We start from the raw sequence: 16,866 nt of genomic DNA, 5'->3' as shown, positions 1-16,866 counted from the left end.
GAAAGTCCAAACTCATAAACGAGCTGGACCGCTAGTTAATAATCTGCAGTTTTTAAAACATGTGTATTGGACCCCATTTTTTTTTATGGAACACAGTGTATATTTTAATCTAAAAAGATAACATTACATTTTCTTTTGAGAAATATAACACGCCAGGAACGATATTCAAAAAAGCTTTTAAAAATTAGAATAAAGTTTAAATGATTAAAAAAATACAACAAATTTTTTGAATTTTTGAATCGATACTTATACTTCTTTTGAAAACTACAGATTAGTCAACAATCTTCATCACACTCATTAACAAAATAAAGTAATTTTAAAATTGACAATTTTTTTCCTCTGGTACCTCTTAAGCACGCGAATATTTTAAAATTTTTGATTTTACTATTTGTAAGTTTGACCCAAAAGAGTGCTGATACCTATATTACTGTTTTGATAGCATTAACAATTACAGAGATCCCCTATAAATGTCAAAAATGGGACAACCTGTACACTGCCTTCATGATGAATGGAACAATAACATTTACAATTCCGATTTTTATGCTTTGGAAAAATCTTTGGGCAGGTCCATTAGTGTTTTCACTTTTTTTATTTTAATAATAGAGCACCTATACATTGCGGGAATTTACAATTCTATGATACACTCACTAATTGATTACATTTTGGTCAATGTTCGTCAACCGGAAGTGACTTTGTTGGTTGTCTATTTGGTACAGTTTATTATTTTTTAATTCGGAAAACCGGAAAAAATAAATAATTGGAATTTAGTATTTGCGTAAAAATCTAATTTTTGTTTCAATAATTTCACGACACCAGTGATTTTTTACTAGAATCACTCGTGACGTGAAATTATTGAAACAAAAATTAGATTTATAATAATTTTAATTTCCTTAATTTCTCCGAATTCCCAAACAAAAACTTCCAAATGGGTACATGAATAGATGGCTTCTTCGAATAGTATTAAGTGAACAAATACAGAATGAAATCATCTAAAATGCGCACTATGAAAGTGTCTGTAAGTGTGCATACAGCATTTCTATTTGCAGAAAAATCTTCACGATAAGTTCTTCTGATTAACGTGACCAAAGTGTCTCACAAATCTACTGCGAGCATGTACAGGGTGGTCCAAATTGGACACTTTTTTGAAATAGAGCAATATTGCAAATAATATTCAATATAAATATAATCAGTGATACATTAAAATGTAGGAAATTTTACGCTTTTTTTCCAAAAACTCAAAAAAATGTATAAGGTGGTCCATATGAGAAAATGTAATTTAGGGTTGTATAAAAAACCGGATAGTGTATATAAACTACCTATGTATCGCTATGGATTCTACTTAAAAAAGTGCTCTAAGAAATCAATTATTTAGCGCCCAAACGATTAGGCATTACATCGAGTCAAATAGGTGCATTTATGCAGGGCGTTCAGCGATTGCTGCCCCGCGACAGATGATGTTACAGATTAGCGCGACAAAATTGACCCCTGTGTTATACGCGCGTTTCGAGCGAACGCGCGACAGCCAACGTGGTAGAAACGCGTGACTTTTCGGCGTCCTGAAGCACGCGACACAAAACGCCGTGCAAAAGTTTGTTTGAATTGAATAATGTTGAATAATTTGCCATTTTCGAAATATATGCACGGGGTAAGGTAAAAAATTTATCAGATCTTAAATCAAACACTCTGTAGATTTTAATCTAAAATAGCATATTGAAGCCTTTAAAATATAACACTAAAAAAATTTAAAGATTCAAGATTTTAAAAAATTCAAAACTGTTTTAAATTAAAAAAAAAATTCAAAATTCAAAACTGTGTTTTAAATTTTTTGTATTTTTTTTAATTATTTGAACCTTTTTTTAAATTTTTTTAGATCTGTTTGAATCTGTGAATTTTATAACTTGAATCTTTCTAATTATATTTTTGAACAAAGAATTTAATATGTTCCCTTTTTAGATTAAAATATACAGGTTGCTTCATTAAAAAGAATTAGGTTAGGTCCTAAAACTAAAAAATATGGAGTCATTCTGAAATCGGCAATTTTTTTAGATTTTATTAAGCAAGCGAATATTTTCAATTTTTGATTTCACCATTGTTTCAGATTGACAAGAAAAGCTTGTTATGCGAAACCGAAAGGGATTTCTCAGAAATGTTATTTCCACGAAATTGTATCTGTGGATCCTATGCATAAAATGAAATATGATGTGCATAGTAAAATAACATTGCATACACAAAAATCATTCAATTTTAAATCAAACAGTAAAAAACTAAAATTCATTATAGCGCCAAAAATCACATTTTTTTACTCCAAAATAAATCTAAAACATTTAGCCACTATTGCTAGACAATGGCTCACAGATATACTAAAATTTCATTAACACATGTATATTAGATTTAATATTTCCAATTATTTCATATTGAATAGTAAAATGTCATTCATAAATAGTCATGTAACAACAATAATAAACAAAATAGCAATAGTGAATCCCTTTGTAGAACACTCTGTACATTATTTTAAGAAACTTAAAAATCTTCCTAGTGCAAAAACTTGCATTATTTGCACTGATAATAAACAAACATTAGAAACCAAAAGTATCTATAAATAACAAGTAAGCAAATGTACTATCAACTAAAAACTTAAATTTAGGAAAGATTAACGGTTTGCCCTTCAACAGTATCATTTATGATAAGTTATCCTTCACTCAAGTAGCCTTGTAATGCCTTAATTTTTAATTAATTTTTTGGCCCATTATTTTTCATACACTTTTCTCTTAGATCGAATTGTAATGTTTTATGATATCTCTGTGTTGAATCACAAAAATGAGTTTGGTTTCTGTGGTGAATGGTGATTTGAAAGGAATAAAACAAGCAGATAACTGACAATTATTCTTTTTTTAAATACAACCACTAATTAGAAGTTTTTTGATTGTTCATGACTTTTATTTATTTATCAATTTTAGGAAAATGTCTAATCATTTGAAATCAACCAAAACAAAATCAGGTTCATAAATCTACCACTTGAATAGTGCAAGATAACAACACTCACCTGAGGAACACCGTGATTCGCAGGTAACTGATGCTGTCCAGTTGCCATCATGCTGGTTGTATTCGTTAACGTCGGCTTATTCACGGCACTAGACACGACCAAACCACCCCCTGCCATATTTCCTATCGTTCCCATATTGCTGTTGGTCATGATCATACCGCTCGCACTAACTGCTGCCACATTACTGTTCATACCTGCAATAATGTATTAATTAAGACAATTCGTAGTATAACACTTGTAAATACCTGGTATCGAACTCATCACTTGAGGTGAACTTCCGTTGTTGGCAATCGATTGCAGTCCTACATTGTTAGGAATGCTGGACGGGAGATTGCCTAAAGACATCGGATCTAAAACACCTTTGGCGACCGAGACATTTGGAGGCGCTTGAAGATTCGGACTTTTACTTCCTAACTGAGCAGTTGCCATTGCTAAAGCGTTTCCGACCAAGTTTTTATTCCCCTGAAAAGAAATTTAGTAAAAGCACAAGCCAATTAAACAATTTGCTGAAAGATATTTTTATTAATTTCTGGCTTTTCCTATTTTTACCAAATAAATCTATTTACAGCAAAATAATCTCGTGCTCTTCCATTTAACCCAAGTGTTAAAAAAGAACAGATTTAGGTGACTTTACTAATTGCCCCCTACTTCTTTTGATATTTGAAGATAGAATCATTGAAACTATTCTCTATCTCGTCTAGTTGTAATTTCTATTTGAAACAGAAGAGACTGAAAATAACCACTGCAATAAAATTCACACCTTCGGGGAATTTAACTAACTGTTGTGATATACTTCTCAAAAAAATTAACAAAAAAATCAATTCACTCAAAAAGTATTTTAGTAATAAATAAATTCTTCAAGAAATTTTTAGTCATTTATTTTAGAAAAATTATATGAAACAAGAACCATACTTAAATAGAAATAAAATAATTATATAAACAACACAGTACTTTTTTACAAATGTTTAATTTTTTTGTATTGCAGGAAATTGTTTAATGCTTAAATAAAAATGTCAAAATTCAGCAATCCCAAAAAGGGATTTATTTTAAATTTTGTAATACATAAATAAATATTAAAAAAAGGTCTGTTGTGGGTATAAAAAATTACAGACATAATACAACATTTTAGATAATTCTATATTAATGAAAACAGAAGGTTCGGAAGTAATTTCTAATAGTCTTCGATGAATTTGTAATAAAGCGGCTATAAAAATATCTTTAGTAGTACATTAAAAAAAGATCAAAAATCAATACGTACAATTACCTGCTGAAGGAGGTGGTGATTCAATTGCATCTGCCGTAGTGAGTTGGTACCATCGGAATTTTCGACGCCATTTTGCAAACCACCGGGTCCAGGTCCTTGAGCGGGAGGCTTGTTGTTTCCTAAAGGATCTGAGACCATTCCCCATGAACCACCAGAAGACATGAGTTCATCCGGTAGATCATTTTCCAAGTCGAACATATCCATGTTGGACAGGACGTCTAGACGTTAACCAGATTTATTAATTCGAGTGTCAGGTGGACTACAGGTGTTTATGATCGATGGAAGTGCTTGTTTGCGTACAAGAAACGAGCACTTCCGATTGAATAAATGAACTTAAAACTAATGCAGACATATAATGATCGTCAGGCACTAAGAAGCGAGTATATTTATGCAATGCAAATGTTCTGTTAACAAAATACAGCTAGACATCAATAAGTTTAAAATGCAAACACAACACTTGCAACTACAACATATTTTACAGAAAGATACAAATTAGCGGTTCATTAAGAGACGAATGGTTTATGTTATGTATAAGTTAAAATTATGTTATTAGGTATGAGGTAGTGGAGGCAGTATTTACTTTGCTGTTGACGAATATTCCAATGCTGTAGAAGATCTGGCTGCCCACCACCTGGTGTTTGTCCCAGGCCGTGTCCCGGGCCCAAGCCGTAGTTGAAAGCATGTTGCATCGACACTAATAGTTAGGTAAATAAAGTATTATTTCTTTTCCTTTAGTACCATCACCTACTTAATAATAGTACTTTTATTCGGAACTTGTTAGGTTAAGGTAAGAGTTTAAAAGTAAGTGTAATTGTGAAGCGAACCAATAAATCAAATAACGATAATTCATGCAAAGGCCTGTATAGTACATTCGGCATGCAAAAGTTCAAGAGCAATGCTATTTATATATTAATACATAACACCAATTTCACACTATAAAACGAGAGCAATGTTTTTTACAAAGAAAGTAATAATTTTTGAAAAAAGCATTTACAAGAAATTACTACTGGTAGATGATAAACAGCTGTTTTTATTAGTTGTGTTTTGTTTTGCATAGACTGTTTGGGAACATGTCAAAACTACAGGAACGCCTTCTCGCGCGCTCGGTGTACGGACAATACAAAGTAAACATAATATTGCGGTTTTAATAGAAATTCTTACCGGAGGAATCCGACGTCCCTTGAAAAGGATCCAATTTTTGCCGCTTTGCATTTGGCGGCCCATCTACAAGATGATCCGCCATAGCACAAATCAGTGCAATTCCCTGTTTACCAAGCCGAAGCCGAGGCACTGGCCCAATGTTGCGGCCGACCAAGACACTACACTATTATTTACTATTTATTAGGTTTCGAGGACGACGCACATGATTTTAAAGCAAAAATACGATTTAAACGATACCAAACAGTCGATGTACCAAGTGTTCGAGAGTCGATGCATCCCTCAAGGCACATATTTAACAAACAAATCAACCATCGGCCATCATGAACTCGACTAGTCCGACTGGCCGACTATACCGCGACTACCTCTCACCATCTTCCGACAGAATCGCACAATGATCTCGAACTAAATCAGTCACTCTTTTCAACTTTTTGACACTTTTATAACACACATTGACCCGCTTCAACCACTAGATGATTTTCTAACCCCAAATTAGGCGAGAAAAGGCCCCCTCGATTTACATGGGAAACAATAATTTCCAGAATTAATCCAAAATTCGACACGATCTGAAACAGGCAAAATGGCGGCTGTTGATGAAACTTTTTCTACGCTTGTCAGAAATATTCTAGCTATTAAATACACCCGTGTTGTTGATTGGTTATTGTGGGGCACGTGACATACATACACAAGCTTATTGGACTCGGAACTCCGGAAGAAACCATGTGACGTTCGCGTACGTCATTAGTGACGTCACGCAGACGAGAGACGAATACTTCCGATTTGAAAAACCTTGATACTCTGCATCTTTCTTTCCTGCTGTTTCGGCAGACTTCTTTTTATTCAGTTCGGATGCTTTGTTGATATCAGTGGATAAATAAAACACATTTTTACAATGTCAAGGCAACATTGTTGGAGTGCAGAATGAGAAAGTGATGTAAGGTATGCGTATTTGTGAAATGTTCCATATTACTTTGGCAGTGGTCATCAAGAGATTTATCAACTTTTGGAGTACAATCAGGGTTAGGTGAACAGATTTCTTGAGACCTGCCAAAAATTGTTTGTTACTTTTCTACACATACTCGCTGTGAGAAAACGAGCCGATGTGTTTTTGTAACGTGACGTAAGTACCACAAGGTTATATGTGAGTGCCTTTCGTGAACAATTTTAGGGTGTGCACCTTTTGTCAACGTACCAATGCAGAGGCATGCTATAAAATCAACGCCGAACAAAGTTTAAAAGATACATTGGGTTTACAGTCTTTCAAATTAAATTAGAATGACTATTTTAGTGATGGCTCTCATTTTCTGGATACTTTTGATTGTGGTAGTAGCTACATAAGTTATAGAACAGATGTAAATATGCCTCAGACAGCTCATGACATAAGGAAAGGGAAATTCTACTCTTGCGACTCGTACAACTTACGTTGATATTTTATAATCATGTTAATTTATGCTTATTTTGAAGATACGCATCATGACGGTAAAAGAAGCATTATCACGTCTCAAATAATTAATGCAGCACGCTGACATAATATTCCTGGTGTTGAACTGATGATCGACTGTAGTATAAGGAGCTTTTGTATCGACTCCGCGTTTTTGAAAAACCTTTTGTAACTGGTAAATAGTTGCTATGAGAGACAGATTTAGATTATTAAGGATCCTCGCATACTTTATAGTTTTGTATTGTTGCCCTTCCGTGTGGGCCATGACTATTTAAAAGTGACCGATCGTGTTGAAATTAGGCGTACGGGTAATTTGGACATTAAGGTAGCATGCTATTTAGTTGCAGGCAGCTGATTCAATAGGGATAAAAGTTATAGGAATCAGGAACAGGAAAAATTGTATGATCAATATAATAGAAATGTACATATTTCATTCCCTAGGTTATGTGTGGAGTTCGAACTTTCGTTAGATTATTGAGATTATTCCCTATGATTCTTAGACGAATTCACTCTCTTTTTGGCGGCCTAGGTCAAAAGTTTTAGAGCAAAATGTACCCAAAATTATTCTTTACGCATGAATTTGGAGTTGTAAACGCTTTCAAACGCAGTATCTTGATGCCGAAAGAGTACATCACATGCAGATTTGATTACCCTGTGTGTTTGATTCAAAGATGTTAAATTTAATTTCTGAAGCCACATGTATTTTAATCAAAACATGTCAAAATCATTATTAGTGCGCCGTAATCGTTGAAAAAGAGGCCAAGAGCACAGTCGATACTGATAGTAGTTGAGGGGTATTTCAATGGGCACCCCCCTGTCCTACCAGTAATTCTGTGTACTACTAGCTACTGCTAAGTCCTGCCAATGTACTACCATTGTCATAACCTACGATCCGAAGGACCATATGCTATCAACATATTTTTTAATTAATGCAATGCTAAAAGGTATTATACAGGGTGCCCATTATGTATGGAAAATATCTCGGTAAATATCCACTGCATCTTTCTATATGAAAGTTGTTTAAAATTTTATTTCCCATAATAATTTTTTTAAATAGCAATGCATACTTTCATTAGGCTCATTTGATAGATTTTTTTTCTCTTTTCCATGACATAACACATTTTGAACATTCAATGCGATGAAAATCATTTTACTGCTAATTTCGATTTGCCTTCAAGGTTTAATAAGAAACGTACACGTTCATTTGTTTTATTTTGATGTAGGATATAATATGGATTAATGTTATTGATCTAATTATAATAATTTTTTTGAAAAATTTTCTTGAACAAGGGTAGTAACATGTTATATCATCGAAAAGAGAGATAAAATCTATCAAATGAGCCTAATGAAAAGGTGCACTGCCAGTTGTTTTCTGAAATAAAAACAACTGAATGCTGCTTTATTATGGGAAATACACTGTTAAACGGAGTGTTAAACAACTTTCATATAGAAAAATGTTGTACACATTCGATATTTACCGAGATATATACTAAATTCCATACATAATGGGCACCCTGTATAATAAAGGAACGTCTAACTGCCTTGTGTTATTTATACAGGGTCCTGCAACAGTGCGTCTTTCTTATCCCATACCTTCTTATGTGCAAATGTATAGATGATTGCGCATCTGTACAAATTATTTTTGAATGTACAGGGTGTCTCATTTTTGATTTTTTTAAATAGAACACCCTATACAGGGTGGTGACTTGCGTAACGCATCATAGGAATTTCAATGTAAAATTCATAATATGCGATTATTGGCTCCCCAAATTATTTTAGAGCAAAAATGTATTAAGGTTTTTTTGTAGAAAAAAGTTTTTTACGTCAATCAACCGTATTAGTTTTCAATTTTTTTCATATAAAGACGGAAAATTGGAAAAATAAAATACGCATCTTTTTCAATAATCTGCGATGCCACGGAATTTTCTAAAACAAAAAGATATCCAGTTATCAATTAACAGCAGGTCGAAACTGATTTTATCATCGACTTGGTTACTGTCTTGCAGTTAATGGTGACTTATTCGAACATTTATTGTAAATTGTTATATTGGGAAACCGTTTTTAGTAATTTGGTCTTTCTTTATGTTGAATTCGCTGTTCTAAATATAATACTTTTTGATAGAATTTGATTTGTTTTATAGCAGACGTTCCATGGCATGACGAATATTCGCGTAGTTTTTGTATTATAAAATTCCATGGCATCACAGATTATTGAAAAAGATGCGGGTTTTATTTTCCCAATTTTACGTCTTTATTTTGCAAAAAATTGAAAACTAATACGGTTGATTGACGTAAAAAAATTTTTTCTACAAAAAACCTTAATACATGTTTGCTATAAAATAATTTGGGGAGCCAATAATCGCATTTTATGAATTTTACATTGAAATCCCTATGATGCGTTACACAAGTCACCACCCTGTATATTTTTAGTTGTTTCGATCGGTTTCGATGTCATTTGTTAATTCTACATGAAAACTTATTCACTTTTGTCAATCTGATTACTTTTTTCCGAATAATTTCCCATAATCAAGCCTCACTTTGATGAATCGTAGCAACGTTAAGTAAGTGGCACAAATTAACTATTTGCTACTATTTCGTAGTATAATAAGACCTACGAGGTTTAACACAGGACCTCCCTCATAAAAATGGAAGAGACACACAAAAGACGTATTGAACAGCGTAATAAAATAGTGGTAGTTCTATTTGCAAAAAAAAATAGTTATGAAATTCGGAAAATTTACCATTTCATTGTGAACACTGTATCAATAAATCCAACTTTCTCATGATCAAATTGTTGCTCTTTACTCGGATCAATATTCCTGCTCAAAAATATTTCTTAACTTCAAAAAACAAGGTCACTACGTGATATAATATTTGTAACCACTGGAAATATGGCTTTTATTAGCTTAAAGAAATCAACTAGACAATTAAATTAACTTTGACAATAACGATAAATGACTATCAAATGATAACTAGATAAAATATCATATCATTCTTCCCCTGTAGAATTTTCTTCTTCTGCAGAATTTTCTGCCCCTGTAGAATTTTCAATTCCACTTTCTACAACAAAGTTTTGAAACCACGAGGGTGGCCTTCTAATTCGAGTAGACCTTCTAACCTCTTGTTCCGTCGAAGATCCATCAGAAGTTTGTAATTCTTGTGAGGCCTCAGTCTCTGAAGTTTCAAGACTAACATCATCTTCACCCTCGTCAACGTTGTTTGGGAAGGGCGCTAAATGACGATTTGTCACGGTTGACATTTCTCCATTAGCTCTTCTAATTAAAGAGTAGTAAGGATTACTCTCGATAAGTTCAGCTTCTTCTACTACGGGATCAGTCTTTGAGTGACGGACATTCTTTTTTACTAGAACAGGTCCAGGCGTTGAAAGCCATGATGGTAGCGAATCCCCGTTTGGTGATCTTCGAGGGTACGTGAATAGTTTTTCATGTGGCGTAGCATTAATCGATGTACAAAGAAGTGATCGGATACAATGAAGGGCATCTTTAAGGACTTCCTCCCAGTTTCCAATTGACAAACTCTTTGAACGTAGACTGAGCTGAATAGTACGCCAAAGTGTTCCGTTCAAACGTTCCACTTGACCATTACCCTGTGGATTGTATGGCGTCGTTCTTGAGGATGCAATGTTTGAGTTTTTTAGGAAATTTTTAAATTCTTCAGACATGAATGAGGTTATCTGTCGCTGTGTATGTAAAGAGGCTGGCCAAAAGTGAGAAACAGGTCTTTCAGGCATTTAATGACTGTGGATGAGGTCATATCTTTGCATGGGTAAGCGAAGGGAAATTTGCTATATTCATCGATAATCGTTAAAATATATTTGTTTGAAGAATTAGAAGGGAGAGGACCTTTAAAATCAATATTAAGGCGTTCGAATGGAGACGTAGCCTTAATTAGTTGACCTTTTGCTTTCAAAAATCTTGGCTTAATTTCAGCGCACGTTGGACACAATGCAATCATCTCTTTTACATCATTTGCTGTATACGGTAGGTTTTTAGAGCGTATCCAATGGAACATTCTACTTACTCCAGGATGGCAAAGCGCATTATGAAGCTGTTTTAATTTGTCGGTGTTCATGTACGCACAAACTCGTGACAGAGCGTCTGCTGTTGTGTTTTCCGAACCTGGTCTATATATAATGTCATATTTGTAGCAGGATAGCTCTAGCCTCCAGCGCATTATCTTCTCATTTTTAATCTTGCTATTGTGATTTTGATTCAACATGTACGTTACTGATTTTTGATCCGTAATTAAAAGAAAGTGTTTCCCAATCAGAAAATGTCTCCATTTCTTAAGACTTTCAACAATTGCACAAGCTTCCTTCTCTATTGATGAATGTCGACATTCTGGATTGGAAAGCGTTCGAGAGAAGAAAGCGACTGGACGACCCTTTTGCGTAAGCGTAGCGGCTATAGCAAAATCCGAGGCGTCAGTTTCAACAGTGAAAGTTTCATCATCATCTATTGCTTTCTTTATGTCTGATTTAATCTCTTGGAAGCATTTTAGAGCATCAGGTGTTAAAGGAAAACTTGAAACACAAGTTAAAGGTTTTATCTTCTCCGAAAATCTTTCAACCCATTTTGCATAGTGGGCGAACATTCCCAAAGCGCGTTTGAGTTCTGAGTTTTTAATGGGAGCTGGAAGTTCTAAAAGGGGTTTCAATCTCTCAGCGTCTGGTTTGATTGTGTTATTTTCGACAGTATAGCCAAGTAGATCGATTTTTGTTTTCTTAAAAACACATTTTCTTTCATTTAGTGTTAAGTTATATTTTCTCGCCGCATCCATAAACTTTTTTAGATTACGTTCATGTTCTAACTCATCTTTACCACATACTGTCACGTCATCTAAGTATACAACTGTACCTTCTAGTTTCTCTCTGGTTATGATGAAGTCTAGAGTCCTTTGAAACGCTGCTACACCATTGGTAACACCGAATGGAATTCTTGTAAACTGGTAAAGTTGTCCGCAGGCTTCAAAAGCAGTGTAGACTTTCTCTTTATCTAAAATGGTCATTTGATGATATGCGCTTTTTAAGTCGATCTGACTGAAGATTTTGTATTTCGATACTTTTAAGACGACCGTTTCCATGTTTGGTAATGGGAATGCATCCAATTCTGTAAACTTGTTAATAGTCATAGAGTAGTCTATTACTAGACGTTTTCGATGAGCGCCACCTCCCGCTACTAGGACTTGTGCTCTCCAGGGAGAAATGCTTGGTTCTATTACACCGTCTTCCAGTAATTTTGATATTTCTTGCTTGATAAATTCTTCGTCTTGTATACTGTATCGACGACTCCTTACGGCGATAGGTCTGATGTTAGGTGACAAATTAGTAAAAATAGATGCTGGTGGCACCGAGGACTGCATTACGTTGCAGATGCGTAATGGTTCATGGGGACCTCCCAATTCAAATTCAATTTTAGAATGTTCTTTTAGTAGGTCGTGTCCAACGATCACGTCCGCGCAGAGATTATCGACGATAAGAAGTGGTATTTGCCTGTAGTTGTGTTTATTCATGGTGATATTGGCAAAGCAAATACCTTCGACAACCGATACTTGATTCAGCGAGGCTAAGTTAACAGACTGTGTACATGGTTTTTGACGTAACTTCATTAGGCGCGCGATTTTGCTGTTTATAAAACTGACAGAACTGCCAGTGTCAACAAGAGCATCAGCTTTATAACCATTCACCGTGATTAGAATAGTTGCACCTTTCAAGCTTGACGGTGAAGCGGCAGATATTGTACTACAGTGAGATGAACCGTCATCGATAAGACTGTTGACTGTGTTTTTGAATGAAGCCGAGTTGTTGGTAGCGTTTCGTGATTTACATACATTTGAAAAATGACCTCTTTTAGAACACAGGTTACATATAGCACGGAAAGCTGGGCACTTAAACCTTTGATGTACGTTACCACCACAAAAGAAACAACATCTTACTGATCGTGAGGATGGTTCAAGTATTGTTTGTGATGGTCGGTGTTGTGTAGCCGCTGCTATGTTTGATGCTGTATCTTGTTTTTGTTCGTATATAGCATTAATTTGTGGTGAATTGTTACTTATTATTAGCGCGTCCTTTTCAGCTGTTTCAAGTGCAATAGCTTGATCAAGTGCTTCGGCAAGAGTAAGTTTTTTATTTTCTAGCAGGCGTTCTTTGATTTTACGAGAAAGCAAACCGGAGATCAAGGTGCTACGGATTGCTTGTTCTTCATGTTCTTGAGCGGTAACGGTTTCGAAAGAGCAATCTTTTGCCGCTAAACGTAAAGCTCTTACGTAGTCAGAGATGTTTTCATCCGCACGTTGTTTCCGGTTAAAAAGAATATGCCTGGCTAGAATTATATTTTTAGGTTTAATATAAATACCTTCTAAAGCTGCAATTGAGGCTTCGTAAGTTTCGCAAGTTTTGATATGTTTGTAGATTGAAGCTGATAGGTGATTTACTAAGAGCTTGCGTCTTAATGCATCTGGTATTAAATCAGTTTTTACTTCTTCATTCAAAAAACTTTCGAACGTTGACCTCCAGTGCTGCCATTGTGCATCCGCTTCTGCAGCATCAGGTTCGACATCAAATTTGTCAGGACGTAAATACCTCGTGATAGGAAAACTAGTTGACGATGGGTTTTCGTTAATCATTATTTTAAGCTAATAAAATTGATATAATATTTGTAACCACTGGAAATATGGCTTTTATTAGCTTAAAGAAATCAACTAGACAATTAAATTAACTTTGACAATAACGATAAATGACTATCAAATGATAACTAGATAAAATATCATATCACTACGATTCATAAAAGTGAGGCTTGCTTATGGGGAATTATCAGGAAAAAAATTAATAATATGGCAACATATGATAATTTTAAAGTATATGCCGGGTGTTCTATTTTAAAAACTCAGTTATTTATTTACACTGTAAAAACCCTGTACATTCAAAAATAATTTCTATAGATACGCAACCATATCACATTTGCACAAAAGGATTTTATATATTTTTTACCAGGTATGAGCTAGGAAAGACTGACGCACTATTGCAGGACCCTCTATATGTTATATACGATGTTAAATATGTATTATACGCTGTGTAGAAGGTAAGGAGTCTATCATCGGGATCTCTGAAACCATGGAATAGAGGATACGACAATGGTCAAATTATAGAAAAGATGCGCAGTTAAAAGAATTATTATCATGCTTTAAAGAAAACTAGAAAATTCCGATTACTTCCGAAGGTATGCCAGAAAAACGAAATTTGCGGATTTTGTTTTTGTTTTCTAATGTACGTATTTGAACAGAGAAAAATAAAAAACACTTCTTCATTGCCACTTTTTGAGTTCCCTAAGATAGCGTTGAGATATTTCATTCAAAAAATAAAAATGGTTTGATTTCGTTAAAATTTTGCAAATTGCATAAGGGATATAAAACTGTCAAAAACGTTTTTTTAAATACATATCTTGGTTTGAGCTAGAAAATCGTTTTTTCAAGAATTTGGTACCTGGGTTATTACCTATTTGATTGTAACATTGTATATTTTAATTATAAACAAGTGAAGACGCTTTAGAATGAGGTTTTTAACAAATAAAACTTGAAGAGTAACACTTCAAATTCTCGGATTCCACAGGGCTGAGGGCTCCATACTGTGCCCTTTCATTTACACTATACACACTGATAACTTACCAAACTGTATAAATACTTGTAAAGATTACTTAATTATGTGCAGGTTCATTCCTACCATTTGACTTACCAGAGATTTAAATAGCTTTTTTGAGACATCCAAAAAAATACTCCCTGATCAGAGTTGGAGTACCTAACTAGATACTTAAAAACAAACAAAGAATACTCTTGGCTTTCGAGTTGTTGAGTGGATGGTCCAGATTCCATCAACCTGAAAACCATCTTTTCAATATTGAACGTCTTACTCTGCCTCAACATAATCTCTTTGATGAATCTAACTCATAGAAATTGTTCGATGGGCTATTGCACTGCGAGTCGAATATGGTATCGCGTTTCACAACAATATCCTCAATTGCTGCCACATTGTCACACATACATATTAGGTTCCGCCACATTCGTTTTCAGCTATTTTTCGATGCCTTTGTCCTCCAATGCTAATTGCACGCGGAAATACAATTAGGTACTGAATTCACGGCCATCGAAACACAAATTTTTCATCGTCTGCCTCTGACATTTGACTGCAGAAGTCGCTAATGTCAGGCTGTCATCTGTCATGATACTATTTTTTGTAGGAATATCATAGCACCTGTACTTCAAATTTGTCAACCAGTGACGTTTATAGAAGCGCGGGAATGCGCGTGAGCATATCTATTACCGGAAACACGTGAAATTTGACGCAAAATGGCGGCCGATCTCAACGACCAATCAAAAATTAGACACTCTATTGTCGCCACTGTCTCTATAAAGTCACACTGTGGCACACACCATTTGCGCATGCGCGTTCTACGTTCTTGTAGATTAACAATATGTATACCAAATTTGATTCCAATCGGTTCAGCCTTACCGGAAATGAGAGTTTGACATACTTGCCCATGCGCGATTCTTTTCATATCTAACAATATACATATGTACGAAATTTGGTTCAGCCGATTAGCCGAAAATGAGAGTACAGACAGGTCATCATCGAGATTTTGTTTGATTCGAAATTCTGGTGCTTCAAAACGTGTACCTATTTCCGTCAAAAAAGTGAGGGGTCATTTTTTTACCTCTGCTAACGTGCTGGTGGTAAAAAGTGATACAAGGTACGACTAAGTAAATACGCTATTTAGCACTAACCAAGCAATAGTGTACTAAATGTAAGTATTGTGGTAAAGTCATTACGGATGCAGAAATCAAGTGCGTACCAACATATTCATAAACTCATGAATATACAACTTTTTATCATTTTTAATTTTCACTATGGAGATCTCGTAAACCGTAAAGGCCGGTTCAGACGCTACGTTTTGCACAACGTTTTGTCCTGCGCAGTCTTAAGACGGAATGAAAACGTAATTGCAATTTTAGAGCGTTCACATGGATGGTGCAGAGATATCTGTATATTTCGCCCAGTTTTTGGCATCATCATGGAGGAGGTACTACTTTGGTCAATTTTTGCATGCTGTCTTGTTAAGAAAAATAAAAGATTGGAACGTCTCAGAAGTATCCGGCGTTCAAAGTGGTCGCGGAAATGGCTTCTAAAAAGGCAGCACTTTTCCCATTCTAAATTACTGCGTGAATTACGTGACGAACCTAATAATTGGCGGACCTACTTGAGGATGGATAGACACGTATATACTTATTTGTTGGAATTAGTGACACCGCATATCAGGTCAGACATTGTCGCTGGTACTGACATACACCAAACACTACACAAACAAACAAAATGTCGGAAAACAGAGCTACCGTCTACACAGCGGCGACTTGTCCGCGCATTTTAAAGATATCTATACTCTCTAGCTCAGTTATCGCTGCAACTGTAACGTCTTCGCGCTGATTTCAAAACTGCGCATTTTTCCTATACACACGTAACGTTTTATCTGCAACGTGTTGAACTGTAAAGACAAAACGTTGTGCAAAACGTAGCGTCTGGAACGGCCTAAGAGAGACAAGGTAGCATAAATTGGGAAAGTGATACAAAGAAGCGTGACCCACGGGGTCAATTGGATTTGACCCATTTTCAATAGGCTTATTACTTGTGGTATAGGTATAGGTCAACTATGCAAAGTTTGAACCAAATCGGTCCGAGCGTTTGACAGTTGTCGTGTTCAAAAACGTTTTTCCCATGTTAATTCCCTATGTTCGGTTTTGGAATATCTCGCCCCTCTGTTGATAACAGTTTTACTGTGTACCTATCCTTAATTACCAAATCTACTATCCAACAGGCGTCGTTCAATCGTCCTCTGTGTGTGTGTGGGGGGGTTACATATTAATAAAGGTCATTATTTAGAATCTCATTTA

The 16,866-nt window shown here is 35.1% G+C and overlaps 2 protein-coding genes across 3 annotated transcripts in view; both read right to left on the bottom strand.

Moving 5' to 3' along the window:
- The window catches only part of LOC116168756 (CREB-binding protein), a 37,688-nt gene extending 31,600 nt beyond the window's left edge, over window positions 1–6,088 (bottom strand). Inside the window, exons 1-5 of one of the 2 annotated variants that reach the window (XM_031484736.1) lie at window positions 5,469–6,088; window positions 4,888–5,001; window positions 4,302–4,525; window positions 3,289–3,505; window positions 3,044–3,237 (exon numbers count right to left, since the gene is read on the bottom strand). In XM_031484736.1, coding sequence (XP_031340596.1) covers window positions 3,044–3,237; window positions 3,289–3,505; window positions 4,302–4,525; window positions 4,888–5,001; window positions 5,469–5,550 — 831 coding nt within the window. In that variant the 5' untranslated portion in view covers window positions 5,551–6,088. The remainder of the gene's footprint in view (window positions 1–3,043; window positions 3,238–3,288; window positions 3,506–4,301; window positions 4,526–4,887; window positions 5,002–5,468) is intronic. The other variant, XM_031484735.1, reaches the window with a different exon arrangement.
- A 3,779-nt stretch (window positions 6,089–9,867) lies between these two features.
- Window positions 9,868–13,554, bottom strand: LOC116168104. The gene is made up of 4 exons (XM_031483769.1): window positions 12,981–13,554; window positions 10,948–12,704; window positions 10,025–10,243; window positions 9,868–9,966 (listed from the first exon to the last, which is right to left on the bottom strand). Exons 1-4 carry the CDS (start codon window positions 13,552–13,554, stop codon window positions 9,868–9,870), a joined length of 2,649 nt encoding a protein of 882 aa, XP_031339629.1.
- Window positions 13,555–16,866: the final 3,312 nt, after the last annotated feature.

This window comes from Photinus pyralis, unplaced genomic scaffold, assembly GCF_008802855.1.
Source record: "Photinus pyralis isolate 1611_PpyrPB1 unplaced genomic scaffold, Ppyr1.3 Ppyr1.4_LG4, whole genome shotgun sequence".
NCBI classification, from domain to species: Eukaryota; Metazoa; Arthropoda; class Insecta; order Coleoptera; family Lampyridae; genus Photinus; species Photinus pyralis.
Note: the sequence above shows the minus strand (reverse complement) of the source record. Positions and strands in the feature narration are given on the sequence as shown.

Bases quoted from the DNA above. Each gene is read 5' to 3' on its own strand.
- LOC116168104 (XM_031483769.1), bottom strand. From the start codon at position 13,554: ATGATTAACGAAAACCCATCGTCAACTAGTTTTCCTATCACGAGGTAT. The intron at 10,244-10,947 runs GTAAGTAGAATG...CGTCACTCAAAG, and splicing joins ATGCGCTTTGCCATCCTGGA to ACTGATCCCGTAGTAGAAGA. The intron at 9,967-10,024 runs GTTAGAAGGTCT...ACTTTGTTGTAG, and splicing joins GATCTTCGACGGAACAAGAG to AAAGTGGAATTGAAAATTCT.